This window comes from Parus major, chromosome 1A (genome assembly GCF_001522545.3).
Source record: "Parus major isolate Abel chromosome 1A, Parus_major1.1, whole genome shotgun sequence".
NCBI lineage: Eukaryota > Metazoa > Chordata > Aves > Passeriformes > Paridae > Parus > Parus major.
This window is the reverse complement of record NC_031773.1, coordinates 6,673,589-6,691,362: the sequence shown is the minus strand read 5'-3', so window position 1 is coordinate 6,691,362 and position 17,774 is coordinate 6,673,589. Positions and strand designations below refer to the sequence as shown.

Genomic DNA, 17,774 nt, shown 5'->3' with positions numbered 1-17,774 from the left:
TCCTATTCACTCAAATAGGTGCAGTTTTTCCTGATTTTGGTCACTCCTTGATGTATTAATGGGTTGGTGCCCCTGTCCTGGGGTAAATGTAGCTTGAAATAACCTGGTTGGTTGGTTGGTTGTTTTTTCTTTCAGTTTTCTTGTATTTGTAAGGTCTAATGAATAAAAAATTGTGTCCAAAATACACATTTGACTTTGACTTCATTTCTCATGTTCTTTCTGCTGTTTTCAGTTGTGGCCCGAGGCCATATGCATTAAAGTTGATGGGAATCAAATCAAGGATTTGGATCTTTTTAAGTTTTTATCAAGGCTTGGTCAAAGTTATTACCTTTACTCAGAAAACTTAAGATATGCTAAATCTTGAGTATCTTACACAGAGCGTCATTTCTGGGAGGAGAGTCTGCATTTACAGGTGGCATAAACCATTTCTGGGAAATTGGCAGGGAGTTATAAATTCATCCTCAATCCATGAATTACACTGAGGAATATTTCTTGGGAAGTCACAGGTCCTTGAACAAAGTACAGTGCCCTGTGTTGGGTGCTCTTCAATTCGAGCTGACAGCTGCAGATGTATGGCTTGATCAGAGGAGTCAGTGGTGTGCTCCCTCAGCCACTGTCTGGTAAATCCTGTTACAGTTCTGGATGGAAGTGTCAGGGTAGCACCTACTGATCCTGCTGCAGCTTCCTCCCCATCTCTGGGAATGCCAGATTTGGATATATGGATCCTTTTTACACTGTGTCCTGTTCCCTCCTAACTTGCAAACCAGCAAGACAGAGAATGTGAAGGGATTAATTGCCCTGTGTTTTTTATTTGGTAGCCAAATCCTCTAAATATACAGATTGATTTTCATCAAGTCCTAGGTAACTGCTGAAAGAATGAGAACTGCTGTGCCTGTTCTCAGTTTTCATCAGTCTTGGAATAAAAAAGAAGGAATGTTCAGCTCTGTCTTCTGCTGTGGATGGTGCTATAGTTTCCACTGTTTTCAGAACTTCTGTAGGTGAAATAAATGGCTGTTGTAATGTGTCTTATAAATCTCATGTCTTTCAGGCCTCTAAAATGGTGAAAAGAAAAGTGGGTGCTTTCAACTGATTGTAGAAAGATAAATGTTGTGACTAGTTGACATAAAATTAAGGAAGAATCCTCCAACACATTTCCAGTAACTTTTGGGATTTTTACTACATCAGTCCTTGTAGTAAAACTTACTCAGGAAGTACATATGAACGTGAAAAAGAGAACCTGTTAATTTTGGCCCAGTTTGTTCGCTCCCCAAAAGCTAAATTAATAACTTAAAACTGGGTTGAAAAAGTTACAGTCTGCTAATTTAGCTGTAACGCTTTGGATGTGTTTCTTCATGTTCTAGCATTAAGGATGCCTCTTTTGGTTCCTAAAATCAGTATTACAGCCGTGCAGCAAACATCAGCTTCTAGTGAAGGATAGAGCACGGGCTGTAAAACTCAGCAGCAGATGAATCCCAAGGAAGTTACTCCCTCCTACACTTGCTTGTGGCAAGGAACTGTTGCTGATGGTAGATGTGAAAGTAAGTTTGAGAACCCTCTGATTTAAAATGTCAGTGGTATGTCAATTTTTTTACATGTTCAGAAGGGTAATATCACTTCATTTCAGGAATCAGTCACTATGTGTGCTTAAAGATATTCCAAGTCTTCAACAAGCTTGAGAGGTGAGAAGTAGTTTTTTAGGACTGGCAGTAGTTTTATCTTTCTAGGATAACACTTCTCTTGGGAATCTTCAATACTAAAGAACATGTTTTCTGATTAAAAATTAAATAATCCCCTGCTGATGCAATAGTGTTAACATTATATAGGGAATTTGAAATCCAGGTTGTAAATTCCACTTGCATATGAGTATGTGAGTAACTCTGCCTAGTACATGGAAATTTTTTTATGTATTTGTGATTTCTTTTTTCTAAAGCTATAGCCAGATATTTTTAACAACATTTTGGCTTTAAAATAAAAGTTAAAAGTACTGTTTTTGTTGTTGTTGACATATGAGTAAACACAGAAAAAGGACTGAGCAGTTAAAGGAGAAATAGATGATATTTTCTTTTTACAAATCTCTGCCAGTGTCAACAAAAGAAGGCTTAAACCTCATGAAATCTTTGCAAAGTTTCTGGATATTTTAGATGTGATTTCTTTTCACTTCTACAGCAGCAAATGCTGCATCTCTTTGTGTTTGGATAAAACTTTTGTTGTGGGGTTCTGCTTTGTTTTATTTCAGAATTACTGCTGGTGGTTTACATAGAATTTCTTATAAACTCTGTGTTTCATTGTAGTACTTTTATAGTGGAAATTCAATTATCAAAGACACTTCATATTGCCCTAATTCTGTGACTTCAGTGTATGTGTCTTATCCTGGATTACTTGTCTCAGTATCTTTTTGTACTGATGATTTCTTGCAACCAGTTTTTCTGTTGCTCTTGTTGTTTATATGCCAAAGAAAAAATGCAAGTTTCACGTTTAGTTGTATGCATGGAAGGAGAATAAAACTTTGCTGGCTGGCACTCTATAAATAATGCAGCTGTGACTAATAGAACACTAGAAAAATATTTGTCAGTCCTGACTGACTTTCAGTTATATAATAGCAGAATTATTAAATTAACAGTGGAGCAAATACTGGAAAAAATCACCAGATGTGAAGAATTTCAAAATGCTGAAAAAATAATAGTCTAAGTTTGCATTTGAAAAAAAAAATCAGTAGTTTGCAAATTCTCCTCATAGGGAGTTTAGGTACTCTTTTTAACTGGAGAAGTTACTTTAAAGCAATCTGGTTTTACCTTGTGCAATATATGTGTGCAGGAAAGTAAAGGTAGGTGAATGTCTGAAATTGTGAATTTTTCATGTGAAAGAGCAGGCTCATTCCCTGTGGGAGTTTGTGCTGGTTGTTTGGGGTATGGAAGCAACTTTATGGTCCAAGTGGAGTCCAGCTACAGAAACATAATCAGTGTGTTGCTCTTTCAGGTTTGAGTATGAGCACAGTTGAAGAAGAGTCTGACACAGTGACAGTAGAAACCGTGAACTCTGTGACTTTGACTCAGGATACTGAAGGGAACCTAATTCTTCATTGCCCTCAAAATGGTATTGAATTGTATTACATAGTACTTTTTATTCTTTGTTTTCATTGATCTGACCACCATACATCCCTGCCCACAAATTCTGTGAGCTACTCAGGTGCAGCTTACTGTGCAAGAACTGTTGTGCTTTGGTTTAAGGAATGATAAAGTGTTGAATTAGGTATAAATCCCAAAGCTGTGCGTGCCCAACAAAGATACAGCTGCTGAGGTTTTTTTCAGTTGAAACGGATTCTTAGAAACAAGCACATACCCAAATTTCTGTAGCCTAATTTGTGTTTGACAGGCTGTGGATGGGATTTTCAAAGAAAGTGTATATTGAAGAAAGCATGTGAACTGTTATTGCCCATAACTTAGGCCAGGTTCCTGGGCAGCAGCAAAGCACTGAACCAGCCTGTCACATTTGCTGCTATTTGCTTTGGCCCGCTTTTTGGGAAAATTCTGTCCAAGGCTCCACTTAGCTTACAGGAAGTAACCTGGGTGTGTTTTTGTTTTTAGAAGCTGATGAAGTAGACTCTGAAGACAGCTCTGAACCTCCTCACAAGAGGCTTTGCTTATCAGAGGATGATCAAAGCCTTGATGATTCTACTCCGTGCATTTCTGTTGTTGCAGTTCCAAGTAAGTTCTTTGATGTACTCCTGTAACAAATATATCTGTTGGTGAAAGTTAAAAGTGGACTCTTGAATCACAGTAGAATATTCTGTATGTGTTTATTTTCTTCCAAATTTTATTAAGATACTTGGGTATCATACTTTTTTTCATCCTTGGATAGTTTTGCAGTAATCAGTACTGGCAAAATAAGGCTGTACTTAAAGTAGTTCAGAGACTTGCAGGCACAATTGTATTGAATAAAATGAAGGATAAGTAAATGAACAACTAGATGCTCTCCTGCAGAGAGATTTGGGTTTTTTTTAATGATCAGACAGTACAGTTAGTATTTCAGTGTTGTGTAAGATTGAGGTGCATGTAAAAGAGATTGATGTAAAAAAGGATGAATCAGTCTTCTGGAAGTTGACTAAATATTAGAAAGTTTAATAAATCTCCCAAAGGGAAACTAAACCAGATCTGGTTAAAATACCAATTTGCAATACCTAAGAGTATTTTCACCTGTTTATTTGGTAGAATTAGGTATAAATTCCGTAGAAGTAAAGGCATTATGTTGAAATTGAAGGAGGACTAGGGAAAATGCATGCAGCCAAAAGATTTGAATCTTGGCCTTAAATAACTGGAAAATACTGAAGCTAGGGCTGGAAAAGAAATACCAATACAGTTTCAAATTTCTGCATCAAAAAAAATTTGTTCATGTTTCACATTAGGTCAATGTGGTAGTCAAGCATAAAACTGAAGGTTTTAAAAACCATATTTAAATTTTATGAAGAGAAGCAGTTGATAATCATTTTAGTGAATTTACTGTGTTAACAAATAAATACTGAATAAGGCTCTTCAAAATTTTCACTTCAAAGGTAGCAATTTATAAAACTTGTAGCATGTGTAAAAAAATGCTTCAGGAGTTAAGTATGCAACTAACTTACCCATTCTGAAGTTTCAGAAAATGATCAGAGCTTTGAGGTGACCATGACTGCTACCACTGAGGTAGCTGAAGATGAGATTAATGAAGGAACAGTTACCCAGATTCAGGTACAGTAAAACTTCAAAATTCACCTGTTATGGATTTGTATAAATTGAAGTATCAGAAATGCTTACTAAATGAATAAGACTCTTTGGAACGAATGTATGTGAGCATGGATCTTATTTGTAAAAATGCTGGTCTGTAAAAGGACAGTTGAATAATTTTATATATGAGAGAGGGTATTTATAGTCTTAAGTTACTGCCCAAAGAGCAATACTGCAAAGAGTAATAGAGATAGCCCTCCACTGGTAATTATAGGTGATCTGCATAGAAGACAACTTTATCTGTTATTTCTGTCATTCTTTGATTATAAGTTAGTCTTTATAACAGGCTTAAATAGGCTTTGTCTTGTCACCAGTCCTAACAGTTACAGGTAGTTTTCACTGTGGGTATACCATGTTCAAAAGTTCCAGATTGTAGGTGCTGGATATAGTCCTGTTTCCACCACAGCCAATGAGATTCTTCTTACTTACTGCACATTAAACAAGATGAAGAATGTTACCTAATTAATTCTCACAACATCTGTGTATTAATATGCTAAATCTTACTGAAGTGTTCTAAGAAAAGTAATAGTTACAATGCTGTATCTAAGACAGGACGCTTTTGACAGTCTGCAATATGATGAGGTGTGCTGATTTAATTTTCCTTCAAACTGTGTCTCCCTGTTAATTGTAAAGTGATATAAACAACTGAATACCTGACTGTATTGTTTCATATTGGCCTTTTCAAGATCCTTCAGAATGAACAGTTGGATGAAATCTCCCCAATGGGCAATGAAGAAGTATCAGCTGTTAGTCAAGCCTGGTTCACAACCAAAGAGGATAAGGATTCTCTAACCAATAAAGGTACAGTAATTCAAGTGCAGTTCTCCCATGCTGTTGAAAGGTAACCTATTCCAAATGTCTCAGGACATTTTGCAAGTTGTATAAAGTAATCTCTGGTCTGGCTTTTTGGAGATGGGCCATGGCTGCAGTGGTGACAGTAGTGGCCACAGTAGAGAAGGGCTGTGGGTGCTGTGTGTAAGCCCAGATGGGGCAGAGAGTTGTGTTTGTCTGGTCAGGGGCTGGGAAGCTGCAGCACAAGTGGGGGACACCAAGAAAAAAACAGTCCATGCTCAGGTTAATGGCATTGCTTCAGAAGAAGAGGGCTCCTGCAGACCAGGACCTAATGAAATAATCCCTGCTACTCCTAAAAGTTCCAACTCACTGGGCATTCCTCCCTTTCCAAATATGTCTGCAATCATAGTAGTTGCTGAACTCAAGAGCTTTTGTTTTTTCTTTCCTCCCCACAGGCCTTTTGAACCCTTTTCTAAACCTAGAAAAAAAATTTAGTGTCAAATGAAGACATGTTGTCTCTCTGGTCTCCTCAGCCCCTTTACTGTTTTTCTTACTCTGACTTTTTAAAAACCTTTAGGAAGAACCACAGCATTGTAAGCCAGTCAAAGGAGGGCACTCAATGTGATTCCAGTTAAGAGATTAATAACTTGAGGAAGACATTTCTGGTAAAATATGCCAAGAAAAGTGTTTGAGAATCTCTAGTGGCTGAACTTTTTTTGTAAGCTCTGTGGTTTGTCACAGAGATCAGCAGTGCAGGAATGCCAGTGCGTGTCTCTTAGAGTAGCTCAGACTTTGGCATGTGTTGCCTGAGCTCATCATTTTATAGCAGTCTCCACTTGATGATGCTTTCTTCCCAGACCTGTGGGCAGGTTATGATAATCTTGACTATGAATATGCGAACATGTGAAGTGCAGAATATATGTCCTGTCCTAAAATCATTTGGTATTAGAGGTTATTCCATGTGAAGTGTAACAGTGTCTCATTAAGTCAGTTCAGAGGCTGGGACCTGTGTGAATCACAGTTACATGAGTACAATATTTTTCTGTCTGTAACAGTGGAAGAAGAGATTGAAGCTATGGGGCACAGGGAAAGAGTGCTCTCTCACCAGTTCCAGTGGAATTAGTAATAATGCCTGTACTTTCCGTTATAATTGGATTTGAGTAAACAGTCTCTTTGGTGTACTCTGTCTCTCAGCTCTGGTAATTAGCAGGCTGAGAAGGAAGTACCCTGATTTTTCTGAGCAGAGGTGGGCAGGTAGCCAACACACACCAGTATGTAAACTGGGTCACACACTGGCATAAGCTTAATTAAAAGTATGGTATGACCATAAAGGGAAAAAGGGATAATTTAAAGTAGGAATGTTTTAATGTTTTATTGATAGACTTCAGGTTTGAAATTTTCTCTCTGAGTAAAGCTGGTTGCGTTTACTTTCAAAGCTTAGCTGGCATTGTTGTTACTAAAGGCATAGACAGAGAGGAAACGTTGTTTCTATTGGTTTGCCACTTTTATTTGGGAAAGTAAAAGACCCACCACAAGGTTTTATGTTGACTGTGACCCCTGAGCATTCCTCCCAATGCAAGAAGAAGGAGAGAGATGGGGAGCAGCTTGTCAAAAAAAGCTTAATAGAGCATTTGCCTCTATGAGAAGCACTCACAGTAGGTGGCACTATTCTCATGTTCAGGAGTGTTAAGGCATGCAAGGGAACCCCACCTTGTTGCCAATTCTTCAGGTAATCTTCTGAGTCATATTTTAAGTGCCAGCTTCTGGAATCATTTTGAGTGCATGGAAATTTCAGCTGTCAGTTTAAAGACAGAAATTTTCTAGTTGCAGCTGAAGAGAAAGCCTGAAAATGTGACTTGACAGCACACAGAGGAGTTCATGTTCTCTTTTTAAAAATGGGATGTTTTTGAAGAGGGGTCTGACTCACATTATTTAAATATTAGTTGATCATTACTGTCAGTTATGAAATCATATCTGTTTAAAATGAATGCTAGATATATTTTAGTAGCTAAAATTACTCTTTTCCTTGTTAATTGCAGTATGGGTCATATTTTCAAATACTTCTGTTCATGCTGTTTTTCTGGCCTTCATTAATTAGTTATCATTTCTATTTTCAGGCCATAAATGGAAACAAGGGATGTGGTCAAAGGAAGAAATTGACATTTTGATGAGTAACATTGAACGTTATTTAAAGGTATGTTTAGAGTATGTTCCCTGCTCCTTGATGTGGTGGTACAGTTCCTGCTAGAAACTAACTTCCTTTAGAACATCCCAGAATACTCAATAAGTAATTTGGATTGTTTTTTTGTGGGAATGGTCATTACCCATTTGAAATGCATAGGAAAATTTTATTTATAGACAGGATTTAAGTACTACTGAATGTAACATTGCTTTTAATTTTTGTTCTGGATATAGCCCATTTTGAGTATTGTGACATGACATTTTGCATGGTTAAATCTCTTTCTCTGACTATACATTGAGGACTCATAAAACCTTTGTTGAAGATTCTGGAAAAAAAAATGCACTAGCAGTAGAGATAATTTTCCTTACTGAGCACTGAATACAACTTCCAGATGTTCTTGGTGTCAAGTCTATGATTGTGTACTACACTAGCAGGATGTCTGTGTCTGCTTTCTTCCTTTAAATTATTTGGGTTGGAGTTCAGTTTAAATGGGCATGTGGTGAACACACTGATGGTGATAATTGCCTATAAGTCATACTTGTGGTAGACTTGCAGCTGAGAATATTGAGCTGAGCCCTTTCAACTGAGAATATATAACCTGGATATTACAGTTTCACCATCCTTCACTTGTGGTATCAAAAAAAGCCCTGAATTTAGTGTTCATTGGGATAAAAATCCGTAGTATTAGTTGAAGAGTATGTGTCTGCCCACACATATATTAGAGTTTCTGCCACAAAATCATTCATGGGTAATACTATGTTTTAAATCTAGTGAAGCTTTTTTAAGCTAGCTAAATAAATTTTCTGAGTTACTGATAAATCATTTGGTTCATTCTTTTCCCATTTTTTCTGCTTTCTTGTACTGCTTCGAATAATTGCAATGTAGTGATTCTTAGTTTAAGCTGAAGTTGAGCTTTACCATTATATTTCATTGCAGTGTTTTTGTATTGAATTTATTTGAGTTTCTGTCAAAACAAGAAGAGCAGTTTAATTGAAAGAAATTGCTGTTGCATAAGGAATATCTAAAATTATGTAATAAATCAATATAGCAGTTTGACAACTTTCCCTTGTATGGCCCCAGACTAATTCCACCACAGTAAATATTCCATTATGTTCTATATGATGGTTCAATTTTTGACCTTAATATGTACATTGGACAGATTTTTTTTTATTATATGTGGACAGGTGTTAGAATTTCTGTGTCTCCTTGGACTCCAATGCAAAAAAAAAAAACAAAAAAGCAAAACCTAGTGTTCAAAAACCTAATGTTCAAGAGTTTGTATTTGAGGGAGCTAGTCCATAAATACTCAGTTTTACTTTTGGACTGTAGTATTTGTGATACTCAGAAAGTTGCATAATGGCTTCAGTTCTTGTGTTCTACTTCTTGATTCCAAGGAGACTTTATCTAAGGTGTTTTGTTTGTGGTTTTTGTTTTTGTTTTTGTTTTTTTTTTAAATGCTTTGTTCTAGGCCCGTGGAATAAAAGATGCCACTGAAATTATATTTGAAATGTCAAAAGATGAAAGAAAAGATTTCTACAGGACAATAGCTTGGGGTCTGAATCGGCCTCTCTTTGCTGTCTATAGAAGAGTTCTTCGCATGTATGATGACAGAAACCATGTTGGAAAGTATGAAACCCTCTAATGCTGCATGGTTTTATTGGTATGATTAGGGTCATGTATTCATGCTTGACACATTCTGTGTGAGACAGAAAATTTTAGCCAAACTGACCTAGATCTTGCTAATATGTCACCTCTGCTCAATTCTGTTAGATAATCCTTGGCAATAGTTGTGTTCAATTGATGGTATTCAATGACACCTTTAAAAAACAGACAAACAAAAAGCCCAAAACAAAGGTGAATAACAGCTTCTGATATGATGAGAGGACTTGGACACAAACATGGATCTGAGCTGAGATGTAACTTTTTGTAGAGCTGTGACCTGGAAGTAATTGATGTTCATGCCTTACGTATGCCCTTGCTTGCCATTCTTTAAAGCAGTGATCTGGTGCCATCCAGAAAAGATACTATATTTTAGTTTTTGAAGGTAGTTGAAAATTAAAAATATCTTCTCAGTGCTGATACAGTTTTTTGATGGAAAGTCAGCTTTATGGTGATGATGAACTGGGACAGTAAGGAAGAAGCTGGTTATTTGAAAGACTAATGCAGAAAATTCAATTCTGTTCATAGGAGTAAGATCATGGAGAATGAGGAATTTTTCTGACAAATGAGAAGAATCTTATACCAGTTAACCTTAGAAATGCACTAATGAGAAAAATGGCATTTGTTTCTGATATTCTTCCAGAGTATTCAGTCAGATTGTTTCTTACAGCTAAAATTCCTTAATCTCTTGTTGTAAGAGACACATTTGTGTGCTGTGTAGTTAGTAAAATAAAAATATTTATGCTGTATGCTTTCTGTTTAAAATAATGTCTTTTTATTTGCCTGTTGCTTAGGTACACTCCTGAGGAAATTGAAAAACTTAAAGAGTAAGTTATCTTATAAAAAAGATATTCTTTGTTTATATTTAGGAGCTTGGTCAATTTTTAAAGATTTCCTTGTATGAAATCACTGAAGAGTTACAAGTAAATTTGTCTGCTCCAACACTATCAAAAAATAGCAGTTACTATCAAAAGAAAAATGTGTGTTCAGGATCTAATAGTGTGCAATAAAGTTCTATAGCAAGGCTTCTGTTGTAACTAGGAATGTTTCAGATTTTTTACAAGCACAGTCAATATTTGTGTTTATGAGAAACAGAGCTTCCATTTCTTTACAAAATCTGAACAAAGGTTATTCCTAAAGGAAGTGGCAGGTCAAGAGTAGGATCTCCCCTAGGAGGTATTATAGATACAGAAGTTATCAGTACAGGTCAGAAAGCCTGATTTTGAGTATGAACCTGATAGATCAAGGAGATAGGGCTGTGGACTTTATCTCCTCCTGCATATTTCCAGGGCTGTGCAGTTGGAAGAAACTGTTGGACTGAAGTAAGGAGAGAAGGGAATATATTGCATTGCATTGATGGATCTGTGTGGATCAGTTGAGCTGGTTTGTGTCATTCACAAGGTGCCTGTGGTTCCAGATGTGTCAGAACTAGTCATGGATCAACATTTTAAGCAGCCTGCTGTCATGTGAAGGAGGAAGATGATTGTTAAAGTGATGAACGTGATTATGTACTGTTTTTCTTAATTTAAATTGTAGGATGCCTGGGTTTTCATTGGGCATGGTTTAAATTTCTCAAGCGTTCTGTACACCACCTGAAAATCACTGAGGAATCTGTACAGAGTGGAAATCTGTTTATCTAAACATTCATATTGTGTTTAACACACTCATTAAGCCTCAAAATCTTCCTGTAAGACAGATATTACACATTTTACAAGTATCTTGTGGCTTAGCTGGTCCAAAAGGACCAGAAGCACATAGGAAAACGTAGCAGAAAATATTAATAGTAAAGTAGCAAAGTGATTTCCCTATTCTTTGTTTAAGCCTGTAAACTGCACATTCATCCTGTTTTTATTAGAGAATATTTGATATTTTGGTAATTTCCTAACTGGTCATAGTGCTAATGAGCACATTTCTCTTTAGGCTGAGAGTGAAGCACGGTAATGATTGGGCCACAATAGGAGCTGCCCTGGGGAGAAGTGCTTCATCTGTAAAGGATCGATGTAGGCTGATGAAGGATACCTGCAACACAGGTGAGGTAAATGCTGGTGTCAGAAATGGATATTCTGGTTAAAATTCTGTCCCTTGTGTTTAATGGTTATAAACCAAGATATCTATGTCAAGAGAGACACAGGTGCACTTCAGAAGTGAAGTACTCTTTATTTTGTAATGTATATATTCAAGTATAAAGGAAAATTCAGTCAGACCTCATGTGAATAATGTCCACTAAATTGTTGCTTGGTTAATGCATTCCAGCTAATACAGTTCAGATAGCTTGGATTAGTTTGCTTTGGTCACTGTTTGGACAAGTTCTGTGTGGTCTTACTTGTCTTTGAGAGGAAGAGAAAATAGAAATTCAGCACCAGAACAATGGAATTGTTGATTTGTTAATCAAGAATGGACGTAATATAAAGTATTAGTAATCAAGGACAGTTATATCTTCTTCACAAGTTAATACTTGCATCTGGAATAAGGTGTTGGACATGGAAGTTAAATGTCTGTCAGCATGTTACAGATCAGAACAGAGGGTATGTGCTGCTAGTTAAGTTGGAAGGGCTTCTCTCTCTTTCAGGAAAGTGGACAGAGAAAGAAGAAAAAAGACTGGCAGAAGTAGTGCACGAGCTGACAAGCACAGAGCCAGGTGACATTGTCACACAAGGTGTGTCATGGGCTGCTGTGGCAGAACGGGTCGGGACGCGCTCGGAGAAGCAGTGCCGCTCTAAATGGCTCAACTATCTCAACTGGAAACAAAGTGGGGGCACCGAGTGGACTAAGGAGGATGAAATAAATCTGATCTTGAGGTTTGTTATTTTAGTTACTTTTAAAGGTTTGTAATATGTGTTGCTGGCAGGATTCCATTGGGGTCCGTTTTGCTGGTTTCCTAGACACTGAAAATTCTCGAACCTTCCAAAAATCACTGCTGTGTTTACAGTTCCCAGAGATTTATTATTGAACATATTTTTTGTTTTTTGTTTTTTTAGTGAATGTTAGTGTTCGTGAAAGGTGTCAGATTGAAAACCCTGGAGACTGAAGTCTTCTTTATTCCACAGAAAAGGTACAGCACAGGCAGCAAACCGTGCAAGCTTCCCACACGTTGCCCCACCGATGCGCTTTAACCCTTAACTGGAGGGTAGCTCAGTCTCCCTGCCCGTTCAGTCCTTGGCCTCTCTGCTGAGATGACCAACAAGGGTCAAGTGTGGTGGTGGTTTCTGTGATGTGGACATCTTGTCTACAAAGAGCTAAACTGAGACTGCAAATTAATTTCATGTAGGCCACCAAACACTGATTGGATATCAGCATCTCTGACTACATTTGAACTGGCAACCTGGTAGTGACTTTGGAAATCTTTTGCTCTCTCCAGTCCTCCTCCCGTTTTGAATGCCTTTAACTCAGGCTTTTTAGCCAGTGGATTTTTATGGTTGGGTGGGAATAAAAAGCCAAGACATCCAGGGAATCTAACAATCACTTGCAAAGTAGTATTAACAAATTTCCTGAAGCTGTTTGACATGAACTCAAAATGAGGAGCCTGATTCCACATTTCAGAATGTGCTGGGTATATATTTCTTAATATTTCTGGTTTGGTCTGTCCAGATAGCCTTTATTCATCCTACAGGGCTGGTTTTGGTAGTTTTTTTTTTATTTTTACTTTCTTCTTTCTTTAGCTAGCAAGAGTACTCTTGCTTTGTTTGTGAAGAGGACTTTCCTTAACTTCTACAAAAATATTTTCCCCTCACTATTCACGTCTCTTTCATATGCTCCATGTACAGACAAGGGTAATTCAGAGATTTTTAGTGATTTCGAACAGATTCTGGTAGAGAAGACTGTCTCTTATCTGGAGAGCCTTGTGGGATTGATTTATGAGAAAATGTTTCATGCTATAGTTAACTTCATCTACTTTGGCTAAGAAGCATCTGAGAGAAGGCAAAAATCTGTGTTAAGGATGGATGGTTGTTACTTAGAAGAAAACAAGTAAATATCATAACATGAAATTAATTAAGTGAATGTTCAGAGTGAATCTCAGGAAGTATTTCCTGCCTTGGAGATGTGTTTGGGGAATGCTTTTTCAAAAAGAAAAGATGCAAGTACCACCACTTGGAATGCTTCACGATAATCTGATCTAAGACCTAATGTATAAGTAAATAAGGAGAATAATCCTGCATGGCAAGGAGATGGACTGGATCATCTAACAGGTCTAGTCCATCTTCTGTTGTTTATGATTCTGCTTGACCTCTGGCAGCGTGGAGCCTTGGAAGCCTGTGTCGATTCCTGAGCTCTGGTGGGCTGGTCACTAGCATGTCGTTCTGCGCTGTTATGTGTGACACGGCCGGACATGTGCGACACCCCTGCTGGTCTGGAGGGCAGTTTCTAACAGCTCAATATTTTCTGTATCCTGCCAGGATAGCGGAACTTGAAGTTTCTGATGAAAATGACATCAACTGGGATTTACTGGCTGAAGGATGGAGTAGTGTCCGCTCCCCACAGTGGCTTCGGAGTAAATGGTGGACCATTAAAAGACAGATTGCAAACCACAAAGATGTTTCATTCCCTGGTAATGTACTGCCTGCACACATCTCTTCTGAAAGCTCCTTTCTCATGTGTCAAAGGAATAGGCTGCATTTTGTTGTCTGCTTACAGCATTGCTGGCCAAAGAGCACGTTGCTCCTTTGCTGGAAGTTACTGGCCCCTTGGAACTGCTGACTGAATTGCTCCTACAAGCAGTCCTTAAGGGTTTCAGTCAAACAGGCCAAGCTGCTGTGTACAAATAGACAGATTTTGCCATCCCTTCTAGCTTTGGCTGAAGTGAGAGCATGTATATAAGCAGCTCAGCTGGCAGATCTCAGATGATTCTGATCTTTGGAGGGCAGTGACCTCTTCAGGTGGAAGAGGATATGTATCTGCAGCCTAACTATGGCCTCAGGATAGATGTGTTGTCTTTATGACATTAAAATGTAATCTCTGATGGGTGCTGAGCCTTAGCTGCACACAGAAGGTTGATCTAGCTGCAGTGACGAGGAGGGGAGGAGGAGGATATAAAGTTCCCCCAAATACATTTCATACCATTTTCCCATTCTGGCTCAGAGAAACTGGTGCCTAAGCCAAAGGGGTGTCTGTGACCTTCAGACCTCCCTTTGTCTGACTTGGAGAGAGAAAAAAATCAGAGATTAGTCATGCCATACTTAATGAAAGATGTAATTTAATGCACACTTGTGCTGTGGTTGACAGTGTGGTTATATATTAGTCCTGCCTCAAGGCTGCAGCTGGGAAGAGAGACCCTGTTACCACACATTAATAGACAGTTGTTTCATCAAGTAATTCATAATATAAATGCAGCACTGAATTGACAGGCTCTGCTCTCTTTTCCCTGACAAAGGGGAGATGTTTAGGCAGCTGGCTGTAATGAATTACAGAAAAGCTGAGGCCTCAGGTTTTGTAACCTGCTGTTACATCAGCCACTCTCTCAGTAGGGCCAAAGCAAATGTGGAGAAGAAGGGTGGGTGGTTCTTTTGGAGCAATGGGCCTCTTCATGCACAGGTGAAGAATTGTGCTCTCTTGCTCCATGTTTTCAGTGACATTTCTGTCAAGCTCTTAAACAAATCTGCTTCCGTGTTGTAGAAGATGGAGGATCTACTTCTGGTAGCAGCATTACACAACTAATAATACTGGCACTTGATTGTAGCTTGGGGATATACCATGCATCATTTTAGAGAGTTCCAAACTTTTAGGAGCTGTGTGTTCTTTTTTCCCCCCTCAAGCATCAGGAAATGCCTGGGTTCCATAAGGAAATGTAGTTTATTGCTGTAGTTGACTATAATGGTCTATGTATGTGCTAAATTTCTATTTTTTGTATCTCTGGAGATTGCTTAAGTTCCAAATTCTGTGGGATTTTGTTTGCTGTTTTTATCTTGGGTAAATCATCAGTTGCAGCACTTCAAATGTGCTTCTTCAACCTGCTCTAGCATGAGTCTTTTTTCTCTCAGTGCTGATAAAGGGTCTCAAACAGCTCCACGAGAACCAAAAAAACAATCCAGGGCACCAGCTTCCAGAGAACAAATGTGGCAGTGGCTTAGCAAGCAGTAACTCCAGCCCAGGGGTGCAGCACGTGCAGATCCGGGTGGCTCGCTTGGAGGAGAGCACGGGCAGTGCCCCTAGCCCCATGGCAGCTCTGCAGATCCCAGTGCAGATCACCCATGTCTGTAAGTACTGAAACAAACCACTCACAAGGAACCTGAAGCCTGCTTGTGCTAAGGTGGTGAAGGAGGAGTGAGCATGTCCTAAAGAGTTGTATTAATTTTCCCCTGGTCATGCCATAACTTCAGGTGAAACATCTCTGTGTTCTGTTTACCTGTTTCTATCTTTGTTAGGCAAATGTAGATATTGTTGTGATGGTAGTTCCAAGAAGCTACAATTAGAGCACCTGGTCACAGATGCTGTAGGTGTCTGTGTGTATGCACAAAGGAGTTTGCCACATAAGCTGTTCTTTGTAAAGCCTTCAGTGCACAAACCTCTTAATGAAGATGGAGTATGTATGTTTATTCCTTGTTTCTGGTCGCTCTTGTGCAGAACAATGAACGTCACGTACTAGATCTCCTTATGTAAATTGTATAGACCACTGTTCCCAAGTTCTGATGCAGGACACTGAAGGGAAGGAGTAAGTGTTTTTTCCTAGTCCTTTATTATCCAGTTATTTCTAGGCACAAACACTCTGGAAAGTGTTAACTGCTAAAGTCACACCAACATTCAGCCAGTGTTCTGCTAAATCACTGTATTTTATTTTTAAGTTGGTGCTTCCCATGCTCTTAAGGATGAACTTTACTCATTACCTAACATTGATTACCAGGTCTACTCTGAGTGTAGTTCTTATTGCTTGATTTTGTAACTCATCTTACTAAGTAATTCCAATTACATGCGGCCTGTCATCTGCACTGTATATTATTTTGCATCATTTGGCATTTGTAAATTTTATTATGAAAATTTAGTGCTTTTGTTTTGCTGATTACCAAATTGGTTACAGAATATTCTGAGCTGGAAGGGATCCATGTGGGTCATTGAATGCCAGCTCTTAAATGAATGGCCTGTACAGGGGTTGGACCCATAGCCCTGGCATTCTTAGCACCCTGCTCTGACCAACTGAGCTAAGTTGTCTACAAACTGATTCTTCAGACTATGCCCGAACAGGCTTTTGGCAAAAAATTTTCTGTTTATAATTTTATTAGGTCAATCTATCTGAATCTTTATTAAGTGCTATCTTCATTTTACGTGGTTTATTTTCTAATTGGAATGACAGATGGCACCAAGCCAAGAACTTTTGGTCTGTCATACTATGTCAGTAGTCTCAGACATTGAATGAAGTTTGATCAAAGCTGATGGGTTTTGATGAGCAGGGAGGATGGGCTGGGATCCTGGAACCTTTAGTCCTTTCTGAATTGAGTCCTGTAATGGTTATTTTGTGACTTCACTTGCCTGTGTCTCCCTAACAAGCCTTTTCCCCCATTTTAGTCTGCTTCTCTGAAGAATTTCTGGTTGTGTAATCACAGTGAATTTTGTACTGTATTTCACAGTCCCATGAGAGCTGAAGCTATTAGCCACTTTCTGCTGCATTTGGTGGAAGGCTCAGGGTTTCAAAGGGGCAATTCCTGAGGTTTTATGAATATAGTGGCTGGGTAAATGACAGGCCATGCTTTACAGCTCTCTGCTACCGAGTACCAGGAAACCTGCAGCAGGAAACTTTGAACATGCCACTACAACAATAAAAGCTTCAAAAATGGAGCTTTTATCTTCTTAAGAGAGCAAAATTACTGTATTTTGCAGCCACAGAGTCTGATCTGAGATAGCAAAGTTTGCAGTGCTTGGGTCACTGTTACCATCTTGTAGATCTTTTCCCCTTTTGTTATTTAGGAAATTACTGGAAAGCCCCAGGCAGATTATTAATCTGGTTTCCTGGAACTTGTGATTTTTTTTTTTTTTTCACAAGTAAATAGAAATCATAATTATGGTTATAATGTTTGGAGTACAAGTTGTTTGGACCTGGTGATCTTAAGATACCTGGTACATCAATTGTTTTCAGTGCTTCTCTTCACTGCTTTTGGAATTAGTGGAGCTAATCTTGTAAATAATTACATAGTTGTAGTAAAAATACTTACAGCTTTTATACTCTGTGGTCATAACATACAGGATAGGCAAATATCTTGGGAAGCATCTGATCTTTCATTGGGGGTGGACATAGTGTGGAGGGCAGAAAAGATTAAAAATACAAAAAAAGAAAGAATGGTCTGTGGGAAACAACAATATTAAGCCTGACACCGGTTTAAAACAAGCAGTACATGATCCAAAAGATATCATTACACCAAAGGGTGTCGTTACATTAGAACCTCTTGCAAATCTCA

The 17,774-nt window shown here is 38.3% G+C and overlaps 1 protein-coding gene across 2 annotated transcripts in view; it reads left to right on the top strand.

Moving 5' to 3' along the window:
- The first annotated feature begins 216 nt into the window (after positions 1-216).
- Positions 217-17,774, top strand: part of DMTF1 (cyclin D binding myb like transcription factor 1) — a 24,847-nt gene continuing 7,289 nt past the window's right edge. Inside the window, exons 1-12 of one of the 2 annotated variants that reach the window (XM_015627794.3) lie at positions 217-1,538; positions 2,977-3,093; positions 3,585-3,704; positions 4,630-4,724; positions 5,447-5,561; positions 7,670-7,746; positions 9,203-9,360; positions 10,188-10,220; positions 11,314-11,423; positions 11,963-12,191; positions 13,788-13,939; positions 15,369-15,584. In XM_015627794.3, the coding sequence (XP_015483280.1) occupies positions 1,466-1,538; positions 2,977-3,093; positions 3,585-3,704; positions 4,630-4,724; positions 5,447-5,561; positions 7,670-7,746; positions 9,203-9,360; positions 10,188-10,220; positions 11,314-11,423; positions 11,963-12,191; positions 13,788-13,939; positions 15,369-15,584 (1,495 nt within the window). In that variant the 5' untranslated portion in view covers positions 217-1,465. The remainder of the gene's footprint in view (positions 1,539-2,976; positions 3,094-3,584; positions 3,705-4,629; positions 4,725-5,446; positions 5,562-7,669; positions 7,747-9,202; positions 9,361-10,187; positions 10,221-11,313; positions 11,424-11,962; positions 12,192-13,787; positions 13,940-15,368; positions 15,585-17,774) is intronic. The other variant, XM_015627793.3, reaches the window with a different exon arrangement.